Source organism: Ochotona curzoniae, unplaced genomic scaffold (assembly GCF_017591425.1).
Source record: "Ochotona curzoniae isolate NIBS_2020 unplaced genomic scaffold, NIBS_Ocur_1.0 patch78, whole genome shotgun sequence".
Lineage (NCBI taxonomy): Eukaryota > Metazoa > Chordata > Mammalia > Lagomorpha > Ochotonidae > Ochotona > Ochotona curzoniae.
In genome coordinates, this window is record NW_024467059.1 from 335,996 (window position 1) to 351,757 (window position 15,762).

The 15,762-nt window shown below is 44.3% G+C and overlaps 1 protein-coding gene across 2 annotated transcripts in view; it reads left to right on the forward strand.

Annotated features, from left to right (window-relative positions):
• Positions 1–558: 558 nt before the first annotated feature.
• LOC121168223 (protein FAM81A) overlaps positions 559–15,762 on the forward strand; it is a 50,171-nt gene continuing 34,967 nt past the window's right edge. For both annotated transcript variants that reach the window (XM_040998125.1, XM_040998126.1), the window contains exons 1-2: positions 559–641; positions 1,590–1,863. In XM_040998125.1, the coding sequence (XP_040854059.1) occupies positions 622–641; positions 1,590–1,863 (294 nt within the window). In that variant the 5' untranslated portion in view covers positions 559–621. The remainder of the gene's footprint in view (positions 642–1,589; positions 1,864–15,762) is intronic.

Below are 15,762 nucleotides of genomic sequence, written 5' to 3' on the forward strand. Positions count from 1 at the left end.
AATAATAAGCCAGGAGCGTTGATTCCTCATATTAGCCGCCCATGTGGGTACAGAGGCCCATGCACTTGGCCTATCTGCTGCTTTCCCAAGGCGCTTTAGCAGGGAGCTGGGTGGGAAGTGGAGCAGCAGGGAACTCGAATCGGCACACCTTTCAGACACTGGCATCGCAAGTAGCAGCTTAGCCCACTATGCCACAATGCCAGTACTTGTACTTCGTCTCTATAAAAAATGCTTTTCCAAGCTTGAGTGTACATTCAGGGAGGGAACTTCGGGGAATGCCGATGAGCAAGCTGTACTGATTTTCTGTATCAAGATTTAATAGTATTAACTTTAGAAGCACTTTGAATTTGTCGTGTCTCTATTTTTTAATTTATATTTGGAAACATTTGCTTTTTTATGTCATGTAGAAGACATAAGACATTTAATAATCTGATAGATCAGCATGTCCATAAAACTTATGAACCATTTTAGTAACTTAATAAGCTTTTGAGGTCAAGTTCTAGATACTAGCTGTTAAATAATTGAATGCGTGTTTTTTCAACAGATGTGAATTATTAAAAAGAAAATGGCCCAACGGAGCACTGTATTTCCTTCTCTTGTCACCGAGGAAAGGTATAATATATGGAAAATATGCATCTAAGGTATACTTTTCTTTTCCACCAATCCTGTGCGGGCTGCTAGAGGCGAGGGAGGGAGAGTGTGATGGTCATTTGAAAGGAACCCTTGTGGCGGTCGCATTGTCAAAAATGGCTTTGTTCAAGGGCAGGCAGTGTCATTGGGGCCCCCTCTCCCAGCTTCCAGTCTGTAGAACACCACAGCCCATTCAGTGACCTCAAGACGTAGAGATGTCAGGTGTGGCCACGTAGGACATTGACCATAACGGTGAAAGTCCAGCTTCTAGAGGCTTGAGGGTAGTGTATTGTTAACTGTTTGAAGTAACCAGCTGCAAACCAAGTTGCCCTCAGGCCAGAATTGGTTCTTGGAAGGCAGTGCTTTTCCTCCGTGATCTTGCAAACTCTCAAGAATCAGGCAAAAAAAATTAAAAAATAAGTAAATAAAATCAGACACCTGTCCCTACAAGTCTGGATTTCCTGGCTCTTTCTGAAACATAAGATGATGTGGCAAAATGGACTTGCGTTCTCATGTGGTCACTGAAGAGTGTCCTTTAGCGGGACAGTGCCCTTCCCAGTTCTCCAAAGTCGCCCATCAAACACCAGTCATTTCTGTCAGCTGCAGGGTCCTGTCCATGTAGGAGCTTGCAGCACTGCTTCTGGGCTGCGGGGAGGGGCATGCCATGGCATACTGCTAGAAAGCCTGATGTTGCTTACACTGGGGGAGACATTTGTGGGCCCTATTCTCGCTATAGAACCTGCCTCCAGAACTCTTAAGGGAATATTAAGAGAATGGACACAGTTATTTAAAAGCTACTGTCTGGTTCTTTTGGGTAGAAACCCTGAACCACACCCCCTTAGCTGATAGGGACAGCTCATTTGTATTTTCCTGTCTGGGGTGTCTTGCATTTGAAAAAAAAAGAACTACTCTTGTTCCCAGGGAACAGTCCCCAGCCCTCATGTGATCCCCTCCCGCAGGCGAGTTAGAACCATGCCCCGACACAGCCAGTCGCTGAGCGTGGCACCCTACTCATCCGTGAGCCTCGTGGAGCAGCTGGAAGACAGGATCCTGTGCCATGAGAAGACGACGGCCGCGCTCGTGGAGCACGCCTTCCGCATCAAAGACGACATCGTCAACAGCTTGCAAAAGATGCAGAACAAGGGGGGAGGCGACCGCCTGGCCAGGCTGTTCTTGGAGGAGCACATCAGGAACATCACCGCCATAGTGAAGCAGCTGAACCGGGATATCGAGGTAAGGGGAGTGTGAGGTGAGGCCGCTGTGCTGCTCTGCAGCCTGGCCGGAGCCGCCCCAGGTCTGACTGCCCCCTGCCAGACAGGAGCACGCTCAGCCCCAGCCTGCCTGTCTCATTTCTTCCTAACGAAGGCCAAGGCAACGATTTGCACAAAGATCCCAGTTAAGTTTATTTCAGTATTCGGTAGCAGTTACTTTTGATGTTATTTATGGCTCAATCTAAATTTGCGTTGCTGATGATTAAAATCATTTTGCTTTGTTTGGCTCTCGGCGGAGAACAAGAGAGAGCAAGGGGGAGAGGGAGCTACTCAAATAGTTTCCTCTAAAACCCTTCAGGTCTTTGAAGATAGCCGTTAGATCAATTACCAGGTCAGTCTTTGCTTCTTTGGATGAAATGTTTCTAGGTCATAATGATGGCGTGTAACACGGTTTGTCATTCAAGCAATTTAGAAACTGAATCGCTTCTCAGACTCCTCTGTTATTGCCCTATTTTCCCCTGAAATGGGTCTGATCTAAGGCTAATATTATCTATTTTTGGAATCTGTCACTTGGCTGTTCCTGGCTGAGCACTCCCAGGGAGCGCACGTTCTAGTTCAGAAAGCTTTCACTGCTCTGGGGCCCACGTTCTCCCACCCTGCCGTATTAATGTCTTCCATGTGTGGTTATTAGATATACAGATTAAAGATAGATATTATGGAAAACCTTCGTTTCTCATCGTGGGGCGTATGTCAAAATGCTTCTTGAAATTAAGTTGCCTTTTTTTTAATCCACTGTCAGATTTGAATTGTTTAGAAGATTGAATTGTTTAAAGGCAGAATAACAGAAAGAAGGAGGGAGAGAGGAAATCTGGCAAAGAAGGAGGGGAGGGGAAGGGAAAAGGAAAGAGAGAAAGGACATTGAGAGAGGGGGCTCTCATTTAGTGGTTCATGGTTCACTCTCCAAATGCTTGCAGCAGCCCAGGACTGGGTCAGGTTGAAGCCAGGAGCCAGCAGCTCCATCCAGGTCTGCAAAAGAGGCACCAGGGCTTCCGGTATTTGAGGCAGCACCTGCTGCTTTGCAGGTGCATTGGCAGGAAGCTAGGTCAGAAGAAGAGTAAAGAGGACTCGAACCTGGCACTCTGATATGGGATGCCAGCATCTCAAGTAACAACTTACCTCACTGTGCTGTAACACCCGCTGTTTGAATTCATTATTTTTTTAAATGTTATCTTTTAAAGATGTATTTATTTATTTGTAAGGAAAGAAAGAGACTGAGAGAAATGTTCCATAGTACTGTTTCATCCTGCTAAATGGCCACAATGACTGTGGCTGGGGCTTGGACTGGCCAGGTCCAAACCTGGCATCTGGACCTCCATCTGGATCTCCCACATGGATGGCAGGGACCCACTCTTCGGGCTGTCACCTCCTGTTTTCCCCGGGTGCGTGAGCAGGGAGTTGGATCAGAAACAGAGGAACAGGTACTTCGGTAACTCCAGCATGGGATGTCAGTATGATTGATCTGCCCACCACAGTATCAGCTCCTGGACAGAGTTATCGAGATATAATTTGAGTACTAGAAAAATCCACTCATTGTAAGTGTACAGTTAAATCACCTTTTAGTAATTTGTAGAATTGTGTACCATCATCAACAAAAGTTAGTTTGGGGATGTTACTCCCCCCTTCCTGTTCCCCAGTTGACTGTATGCAGGCAGTCCCTACTTGTACTCCTGCAAGGCAGTGGCTCATCTACTTTCTGTCTTGGTCACTTGTTCTGTTTTGTTCCTCTCATGTAGATGGAACTGCTCCATATGGGGTCTTTTGTACCTGGAATCTTTTACTTGTCATTCAGCCAGGTGCCAGCATGTATCAGAGATCTGTAGTTGATGGTTTTCCGTTCATTAATTGTTGAATGTTTGGATGTTTTTCAGTAGTTAGCTATTATCAGTAAAGCTGCTCTCAATGTTTGTGGACAAGCCTTTGATTTGGAAACACATTTTTTTTTAAAAGATTTATTTTTATTATTTTTTATTGGAAAGGCAGATATACAGAGAGGAGATACAGAGAGGAAGATCTTCTGTCCGATGATTCACTCCCCAAGTGAGTGCAACGGGCCGATACTATGCCGATCCGAAGCCAGGAACCTCTTCCGGGTCTCCCACGCGGGTGCAGGGTCCCAAAGCTTTGGGCCGTCCTCGACTGCTTTCCCAGGCCACAGGCAGGGAGCTGGAAGGGAAGCGGGGCTGCCGGGATTAGAACCGGCGCCCATATGGGATCCTGGGCGTGCAAGGCGAGGACCTTAACCACTTGCGCCACCACGCCGGGCCCAAGGGAAACACATTTTTATTTCTTTCAGGTAAATTAATAAGATTGGAATTGCTGGGTCATGTAGTAAACTTCTGTTTGAGTGGCTCTACCATTTTACAAGGCCATCAGCAATACGGAAGGCTTCCAGATTCCCCCACGCTTGCCATTACCTATCTTTTGGCTTATTGTCATTCTAGCTGATGTGTAGTGGCATCTGTATAATTATTGGTTGTTTGTATGTATTTTTTTTTTTGGTGAAATGTATATTCAAGTCTTTTGCCCATTTTTGTTACAAATTACATTTTTTCTTGGTGGTAAATTATTATTTTAATCGCTTTTAAGTAGGTAATTCAGTAACGTTAAGTACACTTACAATGTTGTACATTCATCACTATTGACTATGTCCAAAACTCATTGATCATCCTCAGTAGAAATTCTATTCCCATCAAATAATAACTCGCAGTCCCCCTCGTCATCTCTATTCTGTTTTCCTTCTCTCTGAGTTTGCACGTTCTAGCTCCCTGTTGTAAGCAGAATTATACAGCATTTGTTCCTTTGCATTGGACTTATTTCACTAGTGTGTTTTTAAAGTTCCTCCAGGTTGTAGTTTTTATCAGCACCCATTTTTCAATTGGGTTATTGCTGTTATTCATTTAGGTTATTTGTCTTACTAATGAGAGCTTTGCAAGCTTATTAGGAGGTTTAGATACGAGACCCTTATCACATACGTGATTAGTAAATATCTTTTTCCCAGTAAGTGGTTTCCATTTTCATTTTCCTCGTGCTGTCTTTTGAAGCACAAATGTTTTTCATTTCAGTGAAATTCAGCATCGACTTTTTTCTTTTACAGGTGATAGTTTTGGTCTTTTGTTTTGAGAATCGCTTATTAGCTCCAGTCACAGAGGTTTTCTTCAAAATGTTCAGTTTTTATGTTTAACTCCATGTTCTACCCTATGTTAGTTTTTTGTAGATGGTGTGGTATGGGAGGAGGTGGTCTAAGATTTTATTTTTCTCGTTTGATATCCAAGGAAAATATGCCCTTTCCCCATTTGTCCCTTTGTAGAAAATCAGTTGGCTGAATTGCAAGGATTTATTTTTGGATTCCACTGGTGTGCGTGGTTTCCCTTATGCCAGTGCCGTGGTGTTTTGCTTTCTGGTTTGATGGTGCATTTGACATCGGAGCATGTAAGCACTCCTACTTTGTTCTTCTCAATATTGGTTAGGTTCTTTTCTTGTATATAATGTAAAATCTAATAGTAAAATCAAAATAAAAATTTTTTCTTGGCGTAAAACTTAAGATTAGCTTGTAAGTTTATATCACAAAGTTTGTTGTGGTTTTGAAAGATTGCTCTTTATGCATACATGGCAGTGAGACTTGCATTTAAAAAATACTTAGTCTTTGAGTGTTTTAAAGAACCAACTTGGGTTTTATTAATTTTTAATATATTTCTGTTTCATTGATTTCAACTTTCTATTACTCCTTTTTTTTCTGCTTGCATTGTGCTTAATTTTTTCTTTTTCTAATTTCTTAAGATGGAAACCTAGGCAATTGATTTGAATCTTTCCCTTTTTATGTTAATGTTGTTGAATGCAATGCAGTGTACCCTTTGCACTGAACAAATTTGGTTTATTGTGCTTTTGTTTTCATTCATTCAGAACATTTTAAAATAGCCTCTGTGATTTCTGTTTTGGGCCCTGTGCTATTTAGAGACACATTGTTTATTTTCCAGATGTTTGCAGTGCCTTGTTTGAGTCCATGTGAAAACATACTTTGTGTATTTTTAACCTGTTCTGATGTTTTGAGATTGTGTTGTGGCTTCCTGTATTTTTACTGATTTTCTCTCTTGTTCTAACAGTTCAGACTTGTATTGACTGTTTTTCCTTTCAATACTGTCATTTTTTGCTTCATGTATTCGTCACTATTTTGGTTCATGTTTATAATTACATATAGTTTTCTGATGTATTGATCTTTTAACATAAAATGTTTTTGTCTCATAAGAATTCCTGTTTTAATGGCTATTTTGTTTGACATCAGTATAGTTACTCAAACCCCCTTATGATTACCATTTGCATAGCTCATGTCTTTTAAAAAATATTTATTTTGGGGCAGGTACCATGGTGTAATTTGCCTGTAGTGCCTGTATCTCATGTGGGTGCCAGTTCATATCCTGGCTGCTCTACTTCCAGTCCAGCTCTCTGCTCATGGCCTGAGAAAGCAGCAGAAGATGGATCAAGTCTTTGGATCTCTGCACCTATGTGGGAAACTTGGAGGAAACTCCTGGCTCTTTGGATCGGCTCAGATCTAGCAGGTGCAGCCATCTGGGGAGCAGACCAATGGATGGAGAATACCTTTGTCTCTCCTCTCTGTATAACTCTACCTTTCAAATAAAAATAAATAAACCTTAAGAAAAAATAGTTTGTTTATTTGAAAGAGTGACAGAGGGGGAGAAGGAGAGGCAGCGAGGGAGAGGTTTTCCACTTGCTTGTGCACTCCTCAAATGCTGAAAACAGCCAGAGCTGGGTCAGGCTGAAACCAGAAACCAGAAGTTTCTAATGAGCTTCCATGTGGGTACAGGGACACAGGGACTTGAGTCATCCTCTGCTGCTTTCCTAGGTGCATAACTGGGAGTTGGATCAGAAGTGGAGCAGCAGCTTGTACATGAGCTAACAACCATATGGAATGCTGGTGCTACAGGCGGTGGCTTTTCCCAGCATGCCGCAACACTTCCCCCTTCTTGGTAAATATTACCACCTTTGTGGCTTGTGGTTCTATCTAGTCTTATGGTTACCAACTTTAGCTATTCTTTGAGTTTTCTCACATGTTTACTAGCGGGAGCGTTCGCCTAGTGTTGCACCCCGATGGTAGTACCTTTATCTTCCAGGTTCTGACGTGATGAGTTTAAAGTCAAGGGCTATGTGCTTGTTCTTAAGGGGAGTACAGTGGATCTTTGCTGCAATGGAAAATGGTGGCATCCATTTCCACTTCTTGCTCACTAAATGTTTTCTTTCCTTTTTGATTTATCTTTCTTCCATAGCATAAAGACAGGGTAGGGCATTGATTGGAGTCCCTTATCAGTCATTACACTTTTTATTTATTGAAAAGGCATAGAGTGAGAGAGACAGAGATCTTCCATCTGCTGATTTACTCCCTAAGTGCCCATCACTGCCAGGGCTGGGCCAGGCTGGAGGTAGGAGCTGGGAACTGCATCTGGATCTCCCACATGGACGGCAGAGCCCACAGTACCCGTAGCATCGTTTACTGTCCTGCAAAGTGCACGTTAGCAGGAAGCTGGATGGGAAGCCGTGCTGGGAAGCAAACCCAGGCACACCGATGTGGGATATAGGCTTTCCAGCAGCAACTTAACCAGTGCCAAGAGCCTGATCTTTATCACCCTTTTAGCTAAAAAGGGTTAGGATTCATTACTCAGGCTAGAGCATGGAGGCTCCAGTCCTGGAATTTAAATATTATGCAGGGACTAGAAATGACCCAAGTACCTGCAGTGCTTGGTGCTAAGTGCCTGTAGTCACTGTGCCTGTGGGAGACTGTCAGCTTTGTGTCTTTCTTAGTCTGGGTCCCTGCCTGGATCCCTGTGGAATGCCTGTACCTCTCTTCCATGTCCCTCTAATAGATCCCATGCCCAACTAAGTTACCTAGAGTCAAGTTCAACTGTGTGCAGGACATCCAGTGGCAGTAGAGGGCGTAGAAGGCTTCCCAGAAGGCTGTGGATAATTGTTGTTGGGAAGGTGATATCTGAATTTGAATAGTCTTTTCTGGTTTTGTGTTTGGGTGCCTAAAGCAGTTTTACCCTGGAATGTGAATAACGCAGAAACCTCAAATTCAGAGCTACACAGAATGGAAGGAGACCCACTCAAACATTTCTGTTTTGAGAAGGGAGGGAGACTGGCTGGGAGGTGGATGGCTCAGCTATGCCCAGAGTGAGAGCAGAGACTGGATCAAAGTGATGGGCATCTGGGATTCCCAGTTTCCATGCTCTTAAGCAGTGACAAAAACACGTGTGATCAACGACATTACAAACACTTCCCTGTTTCCTGTTAGGACATGATGTCCCTGTCTCCACTGTTCACCTGCAGCATCTCCCTTTGGCTGCTCAGCTCAGCTTTGGCTGCTCTGGTGGGTTTCAGAGACTGAAGAAAGGAGCTAGACTTGTCTAATGTGACCATCCCCCTCAGGCCAAAGTGGTGCATAACTCTACCCTTTAACACTTGACTGTTTCCTGGGCTGGTGTCATGGGCTGAATTACCACCTTTGACGCTGCTGTCCTGGCTGCTCCACTTCTGCTCCTGCTTCCTGCTGATGTGCCTGGGAAAGCAGTGGAAATGGCCTCCATCCTTGGGCCCCTGCACCCACATGGGAGACCCAAATGAAGCTCCTGTTTCCTGGTTGGGGCCTGACTTGGCTGTGGTTATTCTGGCCATTTGGGCAGTCAATCAGCAGCTGGAAGATCTCTCTCTCTCTCTCTCTCTCTATGTATCAGTCTCTCTCTTTGTAGTTCTGCCTTTCAAATAAATAAATGAATCTTACAAGAAAGAAAATGGACAATTTTTTTGCCATTGTAAGAGTTGGCAGTTGTACAACTCAGGGGTTTTCTCTCTGGTAGTTAGTGGCTGAGTGCTACGAAGATCTAAATAATAATTTGAGGCTGCAACCCAGCCCTTGCTGCTGCCTATATAGCTCCTAAACCCTAGGAAGCCTCCAGACTGCTTCCTCTTTGCCTCTAGTTGAATGCCCTCGCCTGTGGTGTGTTCTGAACACCCAGCTGTCACCATGGCATTGACTGAATAGGACCAGCACTGTTTCTTGACAAGTTCACTTCCCCAGGTGGAGTGTGAGCTTTTTATAAAGCTGGGAAACTTTGTGATCTTTGCATAGTTCAGTACAGGGTCACAGTGTCTGGAGCACAAGGCAGTGGGTGCCAGTCTGTCCCACTGTGCTGCTTCACCACCTTACCTGTCAAAGCATGGAAGTTTATTTCTCACAGTCTCAGAGGTGGGAAGTCCAAGACTGGGGTGCCAGCCTTGGGGACCCAATATATGTGTATGTGTGTGTGTGTGTGGGGCGGGTCTTGGTGCTGCATCCTCAGGTGACAGGAGTCACAAGGGACCTACATTGTGCCCTCCCAGGAGGCAGTGACCCTGGCCTGGCTCACCCCTCTCCGAAGACCCTCCACCTTCATGCCATCACTACAGCAGTTTGGTTTCAGCAGGAGTTTTGCAGAGGGGTCCCCCTTGTTCAAAGCACAGCAAATGGTTGTGAAGCCAGTGTCTGCCTGTTTTAGAATAGAGCCATTGAATAGCACTGCTGTTGGCAAAGAGGGCTGGAAGAGACCCTGAGGCACGTGGACAGAGGACATCCTTTTGAGCAGGTCCAGTGAACAACGTGAGATCCTAGCACCTGCTAGGGGGCTACACCCAAGAGGCTAGACTCCCCCAAAGGCTCCTTTCCCTTTTCTGCTTGGTCTCTTGGGAGTTCTCAAACTTTAATTGTATACACCCGACTCTCGAGTGTGGCAGGGTGTGTGATTCAGCAGGTCTCTTCTCCCTCTGTGTTTTTAACCCCTTGGGAAGAACTTGTTCATGAAACTAGGTATTTCCAGCTTTGGTCCCCCTGGGTGTTCCTCTGCCTCATTATCCCTTTGATGAGCACACACTTGAACTAGGTTAGTAATTAGGGTTATTAGCAAATGTACCTAGGAGTCCAGTCATCAATCATTTAGGGTTTTGCTACTTATTTTTTCTCCATATACAGGCTTTTGAATTATTTACAACGCAGTGAGTTTTAAAGCAATTGCAATTTTGCTGTTTTTCCAACATCTGAAACCCATTTTATGTAATGATTATTCTTGCCTTAACTAGACAGTCCTCTTCTCCGTGTATTTTTGGAGCATGCACATTTTGCCAATGAAAAGATGATGTCTTGTAAAAGAAGGAAAGCAGTAAAAATCTAATTTTGGCAAAAAAAAATTTACTTTGGATGTTTGAGTGTCTACTTTTTTTATAGCTGGTAATAAGTATAGATCTTGTTAAAGTAACAGCAAAGAAGTCAAATTTAAGATTCTACCATGAAACTCTAATTATATGAATTTATGTATCACGAACAGAATACTTGTAGCCAACATCAGGGAAGTTAGGAAACTTCATGAGATACCAGAGTGGCTATATTGTAGCGAATGTGGCTTAAACATCAGAAATTTATTCTCCACACTTATAGAGACCCAGAAGTCTAAGTTCCAGGCCCTACTGTCTGGTCTGTGTGTGGCTAGCAGAGAGAAGCCAGCAAAAGCAAGGCCTGTGTCCTCCTTCAAAACAATTTTACATCAAAAGTTTGTGTGTGTGTGTGTGTAAAAGACAAAGCAAGAGCAAGAGAGAGAGAGAACGCGCCCCAGCCAGCCAGAAGGCTAGGCCAAAGTGGCCAGGAGCCAGGAATCCAATCCAGGTCTCCCATATAGACGGCAGGATCCAGTTCCTTGGGCCGGGAGCATTGCATTCCAGATTGGCAGTGACAGGAAGCTGGAATTGGGAGCCAGAGCTGGGACTCCACCCCAGTAACTTCAGGAATAACCAGGGGGTGTCTTTACCACCAGGCCAGCATCCACGCCCCCTCCTCTCCTTATGCACGCTGATTCCATTCTGAAGGCTCCTCCCTTAGGACCTAATCCCCTCTCCTCCGAAAGATCTCAGCTAGGCTTCACCCCAAGGAGTTAGGATTGCTGATGATGAATTTTAGGGGAACGCAAACCTGGATTCATAACAATAACATGTGACAATCTTTTTAAGTGCTAACAGGAAGTCTTTCGTTCTAACTCACATACAAATTGGGAGGGTAAGTAATTAGACAGGTGATGATTGCATATGTAAAGCAAAGGGGTGTGATGATATTTCCATTGTATTTCCATGAAGTGAAAGCTGCATTTTGGCTAGATTCTTCCTGAATTTCTCCTGTAAATTGACTGACTTTTCATTGTGTGTGTGTGTGTTTTTTTTACTATAGGTCTATACTTGTTTCTTTGTTCGCTCAGTAAAATTTTCTGGATATTGATTTTGTGAGAATCATTCCTGCAGATAATTTTGTATTAGAAACCTAAAGCTCATGCCTTTCTCAAGCTACAAAGCTCACTTTCAGTTCCTGATAAAGCTAGTCAAATTGTTTATATTTTATAAATAGTTATTTATTTGAAAGGCAGAATGACAGAGCAAGGGAGCAAGATTCTATCCACTGGTTCACTCCCAAAATGGCCCCAGTGGATGGTACTGGGCCAGACTGACGCCTGGGCCTGGGACTCTATCCAGATTGCTCACAAGGGTGACCAAAATGCAGATGCTTGGGTCATTGTCTGCTGTCTCCAGGGTGTGCATTAGCTGGACGCGTGCGTGAGTGAATGTGGAAGCTGGACTCGATCCCGGGCATTCTCACATCCTAAGTGGTGGATTACCTCACTGTGCCACAGCGTCTGCCCCTAAGTAAGGCAAAAGTGTGCCTCTGGACACAGTCATATATGGGAAAAAGTTACATGAATTGTCAAATCATTTACTTGTGTGATCCTCAAAAACTAGAACTCTTAATTTTTCCATCTTTAGCACCTACTGCAATGTCCAGCACTTAAGAGGAACTCCCTAAGTGTTCAAGCTCTAAAGTCATCGAGCCTTCCAGAACCCTGTAATTATTGCCCATAGTTTTAAGCGCTGATTCCAGTATCAGCAAAGATGACTTTTCTGTACTGGTACACAGTAGGTGCTTGATAAATGTTGTGTGGAAGAATCTGTTGTTTTAGTACATCGCCACCAATGGCTATTCCATTAGTCTTTTGCCTTGTGATGTGGAATATGTCATCAATTATTTATTCCTTAGAAACTTTCCACAAATTATCATTATCAATTTAGAAGAGGTAATGTAGTTAACTATGAATTATACATGTGTGGATTATCCATACTGACTTTGACTTAAAGATATCATCAGTATCTGGTGGGCGGCTCTCCGTGTTCCTCCAGTTTGATGGCTTGGGATGCAGTTTGCACCCCCCCATCCCCTTGGACATGAGGTTTTTGCAGAACCAGGGAGCAGTGTTTGCCCTGTGGCTGGCTAGAATCTGTAAACCTACTGCAGGTGTCCACATTCCTAGACCTCATAATGTCTCGCTGGTTTGGCGTGTTAGTGTTAACCTATGAATTATGGGAAATTATAGCACACCTTCATCTAATTGAGTGGACTGCACAGTCTTTTTAATTTAATAGTTTGAAAATGACTACTCAAGAGTTTCCCGAACGCAATGAAGGCAGTGTTGGGTTTTCTCATGCCAAAAAGGGGCATAGATAATGATGTACGTGTAGACTTGGACTGACAGACAGGTGCTCTGCTTCAGTGGGCAACCAGCACTGCCAATGAATGGGAAGTTCTGGTACCTGCACTTTGTGTGTGTTACCTGAAAGGGAATTTCAACCTGGCTGAGTGGTCTGCATCCTTTGGCGCAGGCGCAGAGAGAGTCTGATGATTTTCATTCACGTTTGTTTTAACTTACTCCCTTGACCTCAGAGGGAGAAGACTGTGAACTGATTGAAATTTTGAACTGTTGATAGTGGATTTTCAAGGTAAATTAACACACTGATGTTCTGTCCCATCTCCTGTACATTTTAGCTGCTCTGTCTTTGAGGGCTTGATAGCCTAGGGATACCAGCGAGCGATAGTCTGTGAGCTTGCAAAACTAGTTCCTTTAACATGGAGCTAACTAGATCAAACCCCTAGTTTGCCACTGAGAGGAACCAGGATCCTAGGAGTGAGCCAGGCACACAAGGCATCTGTTTCGGCCCTACTTCACATTCTAGTGGGGGTGGGTATAAATAGTAAACCCTAAGTAATCAACGGAATGGTAGCTCACTGTGTCACGTGCTCAGATAAGCGAATGTGGTGCAGTTACTAAGGTGACAAGAATCAAGACTGCAGTGGCAGAAGAATTCAGCCAAGCTACGGTAGATGAGACACATAGGGAGAACATTCCAGATGGAAGAAAATTCCAGGGCTGTAAGCAGAAAGTAGTTTGGTGTAGATGAGAAGGATCATCAGTGGACTGCTGAGTCAGCCCGGAGAGCCATGCTGAGAGGATTGGAGTTTGAACGTGGGACACTTCCAGACCTGTTTGTATTTCAGAAAGGATCACATCAACTCCTGCATGGAGAAGGAATTGTCAGGAAGTAAGAGTGGAAGCAGGGAGGCCACCTGGCAGCCAGGGAAGATTTGCTGGTGGCTTGGATGGGGCGAGGGGTGGGGACTATAGGTAGAGATGGGCATGGATTGCAGATTCACTTTGGGATAAAACTGACAATTAAAAAAAATCTTTTAAAAAAGTAGTTATTTAATTGAAAGATAGAGGGAGACAAAGAATGAGTGAAAAATCTTTCATCTGCTGGTTCACTCCCCACGTGGCCACGACAGCCAGGTCTGGAACAGGCTGAAGCCAATAACTCCATCCTGGTCTCCCTTGTGGGTAGCAGGGGCTGAAACACGTAGGTCATCTTTCCTGCCCCTTGAGGCCCGTTAGCAGGGAGCTGGAAGGAAAGCAGTGCAGCCAGGACTTGAATCAATGTAGCAGTATGGGATGCCAGTGTCATGAGCTGTTGCATTTTAATCACTGCACCAAATGCTTGTTTCTCCAGGGAGTATTGAGCTGGGTGGGGAAATGTAAAGTTAGGCAGGATCCCCACCTCTACTGGGCCCTCCGCTGCTGCAGTTGAGCCTTTGCCTAGGTGCTAGTTGATGTGCACTTCCATTTCCAAATCCTTCTATGTAGGAAGGGTTAGAAACAGAGAGGAACACCTTCTTTCTTGGTCTTTGCTCAGCAATGCTGGCCTGTCTAGGTGAGTTGGAGTCCCCAGGGTGCGGATTCCATGACGTAGTTCACCGAGGTTCAGGCTGTGGTCCCTAGTGTATGTTGTGTTTTGAAGAGAGGGTCTTTACAGATAGACTGGCCTGTGCTGTGGCGTGTTGGGTAAAGCCATCATTGCCTTGGATGTTAACATCCCAAATGAGTGCTGGTTTGTTTCCTGGCTGCTCTGTTTTTCATCTAACTTCCTGAAATGGCCTGGGAAAGCAGCAGAGGATGGCTTAAGTTCCTGAGCTCCTGCATCTACCTGGCAGACCCAGAAGAAATTATTTTTCTTCTTTGAGATTTGTTTATTTTTATTGGAAAGTCAGATCTACAGAGAGGAGGAGAGACAGAGAAGATCTTCTGTCCACTGATCCACTCCCCAAGTGGCCGCAATGGCCAGAACTGAGCCAATGCAAAGCAGGAGCTTCCTTCAGGTTTCCCACGTGGGTGCAGGGTCCCAAGGCTTTGGGCCATCCTTGACTACCTTCTCAGGCCACAAGCAGGGAGCTGGATGGGAAGCGGGGTTGCTGCTACAAAAACTGGTGTCCATATGGGATCCTGGCACATGCAAAGTGAGGACTTTAGCCACTAGGCTGTCACGCCAGGCCCCTGGAAGAAACTTTTAGCTTCTGGCTTTGGATTGTAGCCATTAGTCATTTAGGAAATGAATTAGCAGATGGCAGATCTCTCTCTCTTTGTTGCTCCCTCTTTCTGTCTCTCCCTCTCTCTTGCTTACTGTAACTCTGCCTTTCAAACAAATGAATGCTCCATTAAGAAAAGGTGAAGACTTGGAGCATCACACTTCTCAGTGCACGTGAAGTATGTTTGCAGTGTGAACTTGAGCTGCCCTGCAGCCTTTGCTGCTACAGTGGAGCCTCCTGAGGGTGTGTTGGTGCTCTGCACATAGTAGGTGCTCAAGAAATAGTCTTCTGAGTTGACAGTAATGTCATGATGTCCTTAAGAATGTAATCTCTCTTCTTTTAAAGCTTTATTTATTTTTATTTGAAAGGAATCTTTACAGAGTGGAGAGACACACAGAGAGGTTTCTCATCTGCTAGTTCATGCCCCAAATAGTCATGATGGCTGGAGCCGAGCTGATCCAAAGCCAGGAGCCAGGAGCGTCCTTTAGGTTTTCCACACAAATGCAGGATCCCAAGAACTGGGTCATCCTCTGTTGCTTTTTCAGGCTCTAAACAGGGAGCTGGATGAGAAGCAGAGCAGCTGGGATGTGAACCAGTGTCCATATGGGATGCTGGTGCTAGCGGGTAGAAGAATAGCTTGTTGAATCAGAGTGTTGGCCCAAAGAGATAATCTTACAAGTAAGCACATTATGTGACAGATTGTTCTGCAACAACACATTGGGAAGCAGTGCCAACCTTACAGAGGGGTTATTTGTTCAAAAGCTTCATTCTGGAATTCCTTCAATGGGAAGCTTCTGTTTTCACATGGCTTTTGAGTAATGTGAACACTATGTTAAGGCCAGATATAATTCTTTTCTGTATTCTGCAGAGCACTTCTAATACAGTGCATTATCCATCCGCGTAAGAATTGTGAAAGTTAAATGGAGTTATTTCTAGCACAGAATTAAAAAAATCGTGTTTTTTCTTGGTTATAAAAGTAATGAATGCCCATTGTTGGCAACACAAAAAAGAAAAGTAAGCCATAATCCCACTCTAGAGATAAGTAAAACAGTCATATCCTAGTGTTTTATGAGGCTCTTAATACATAGCCAGAGTCCT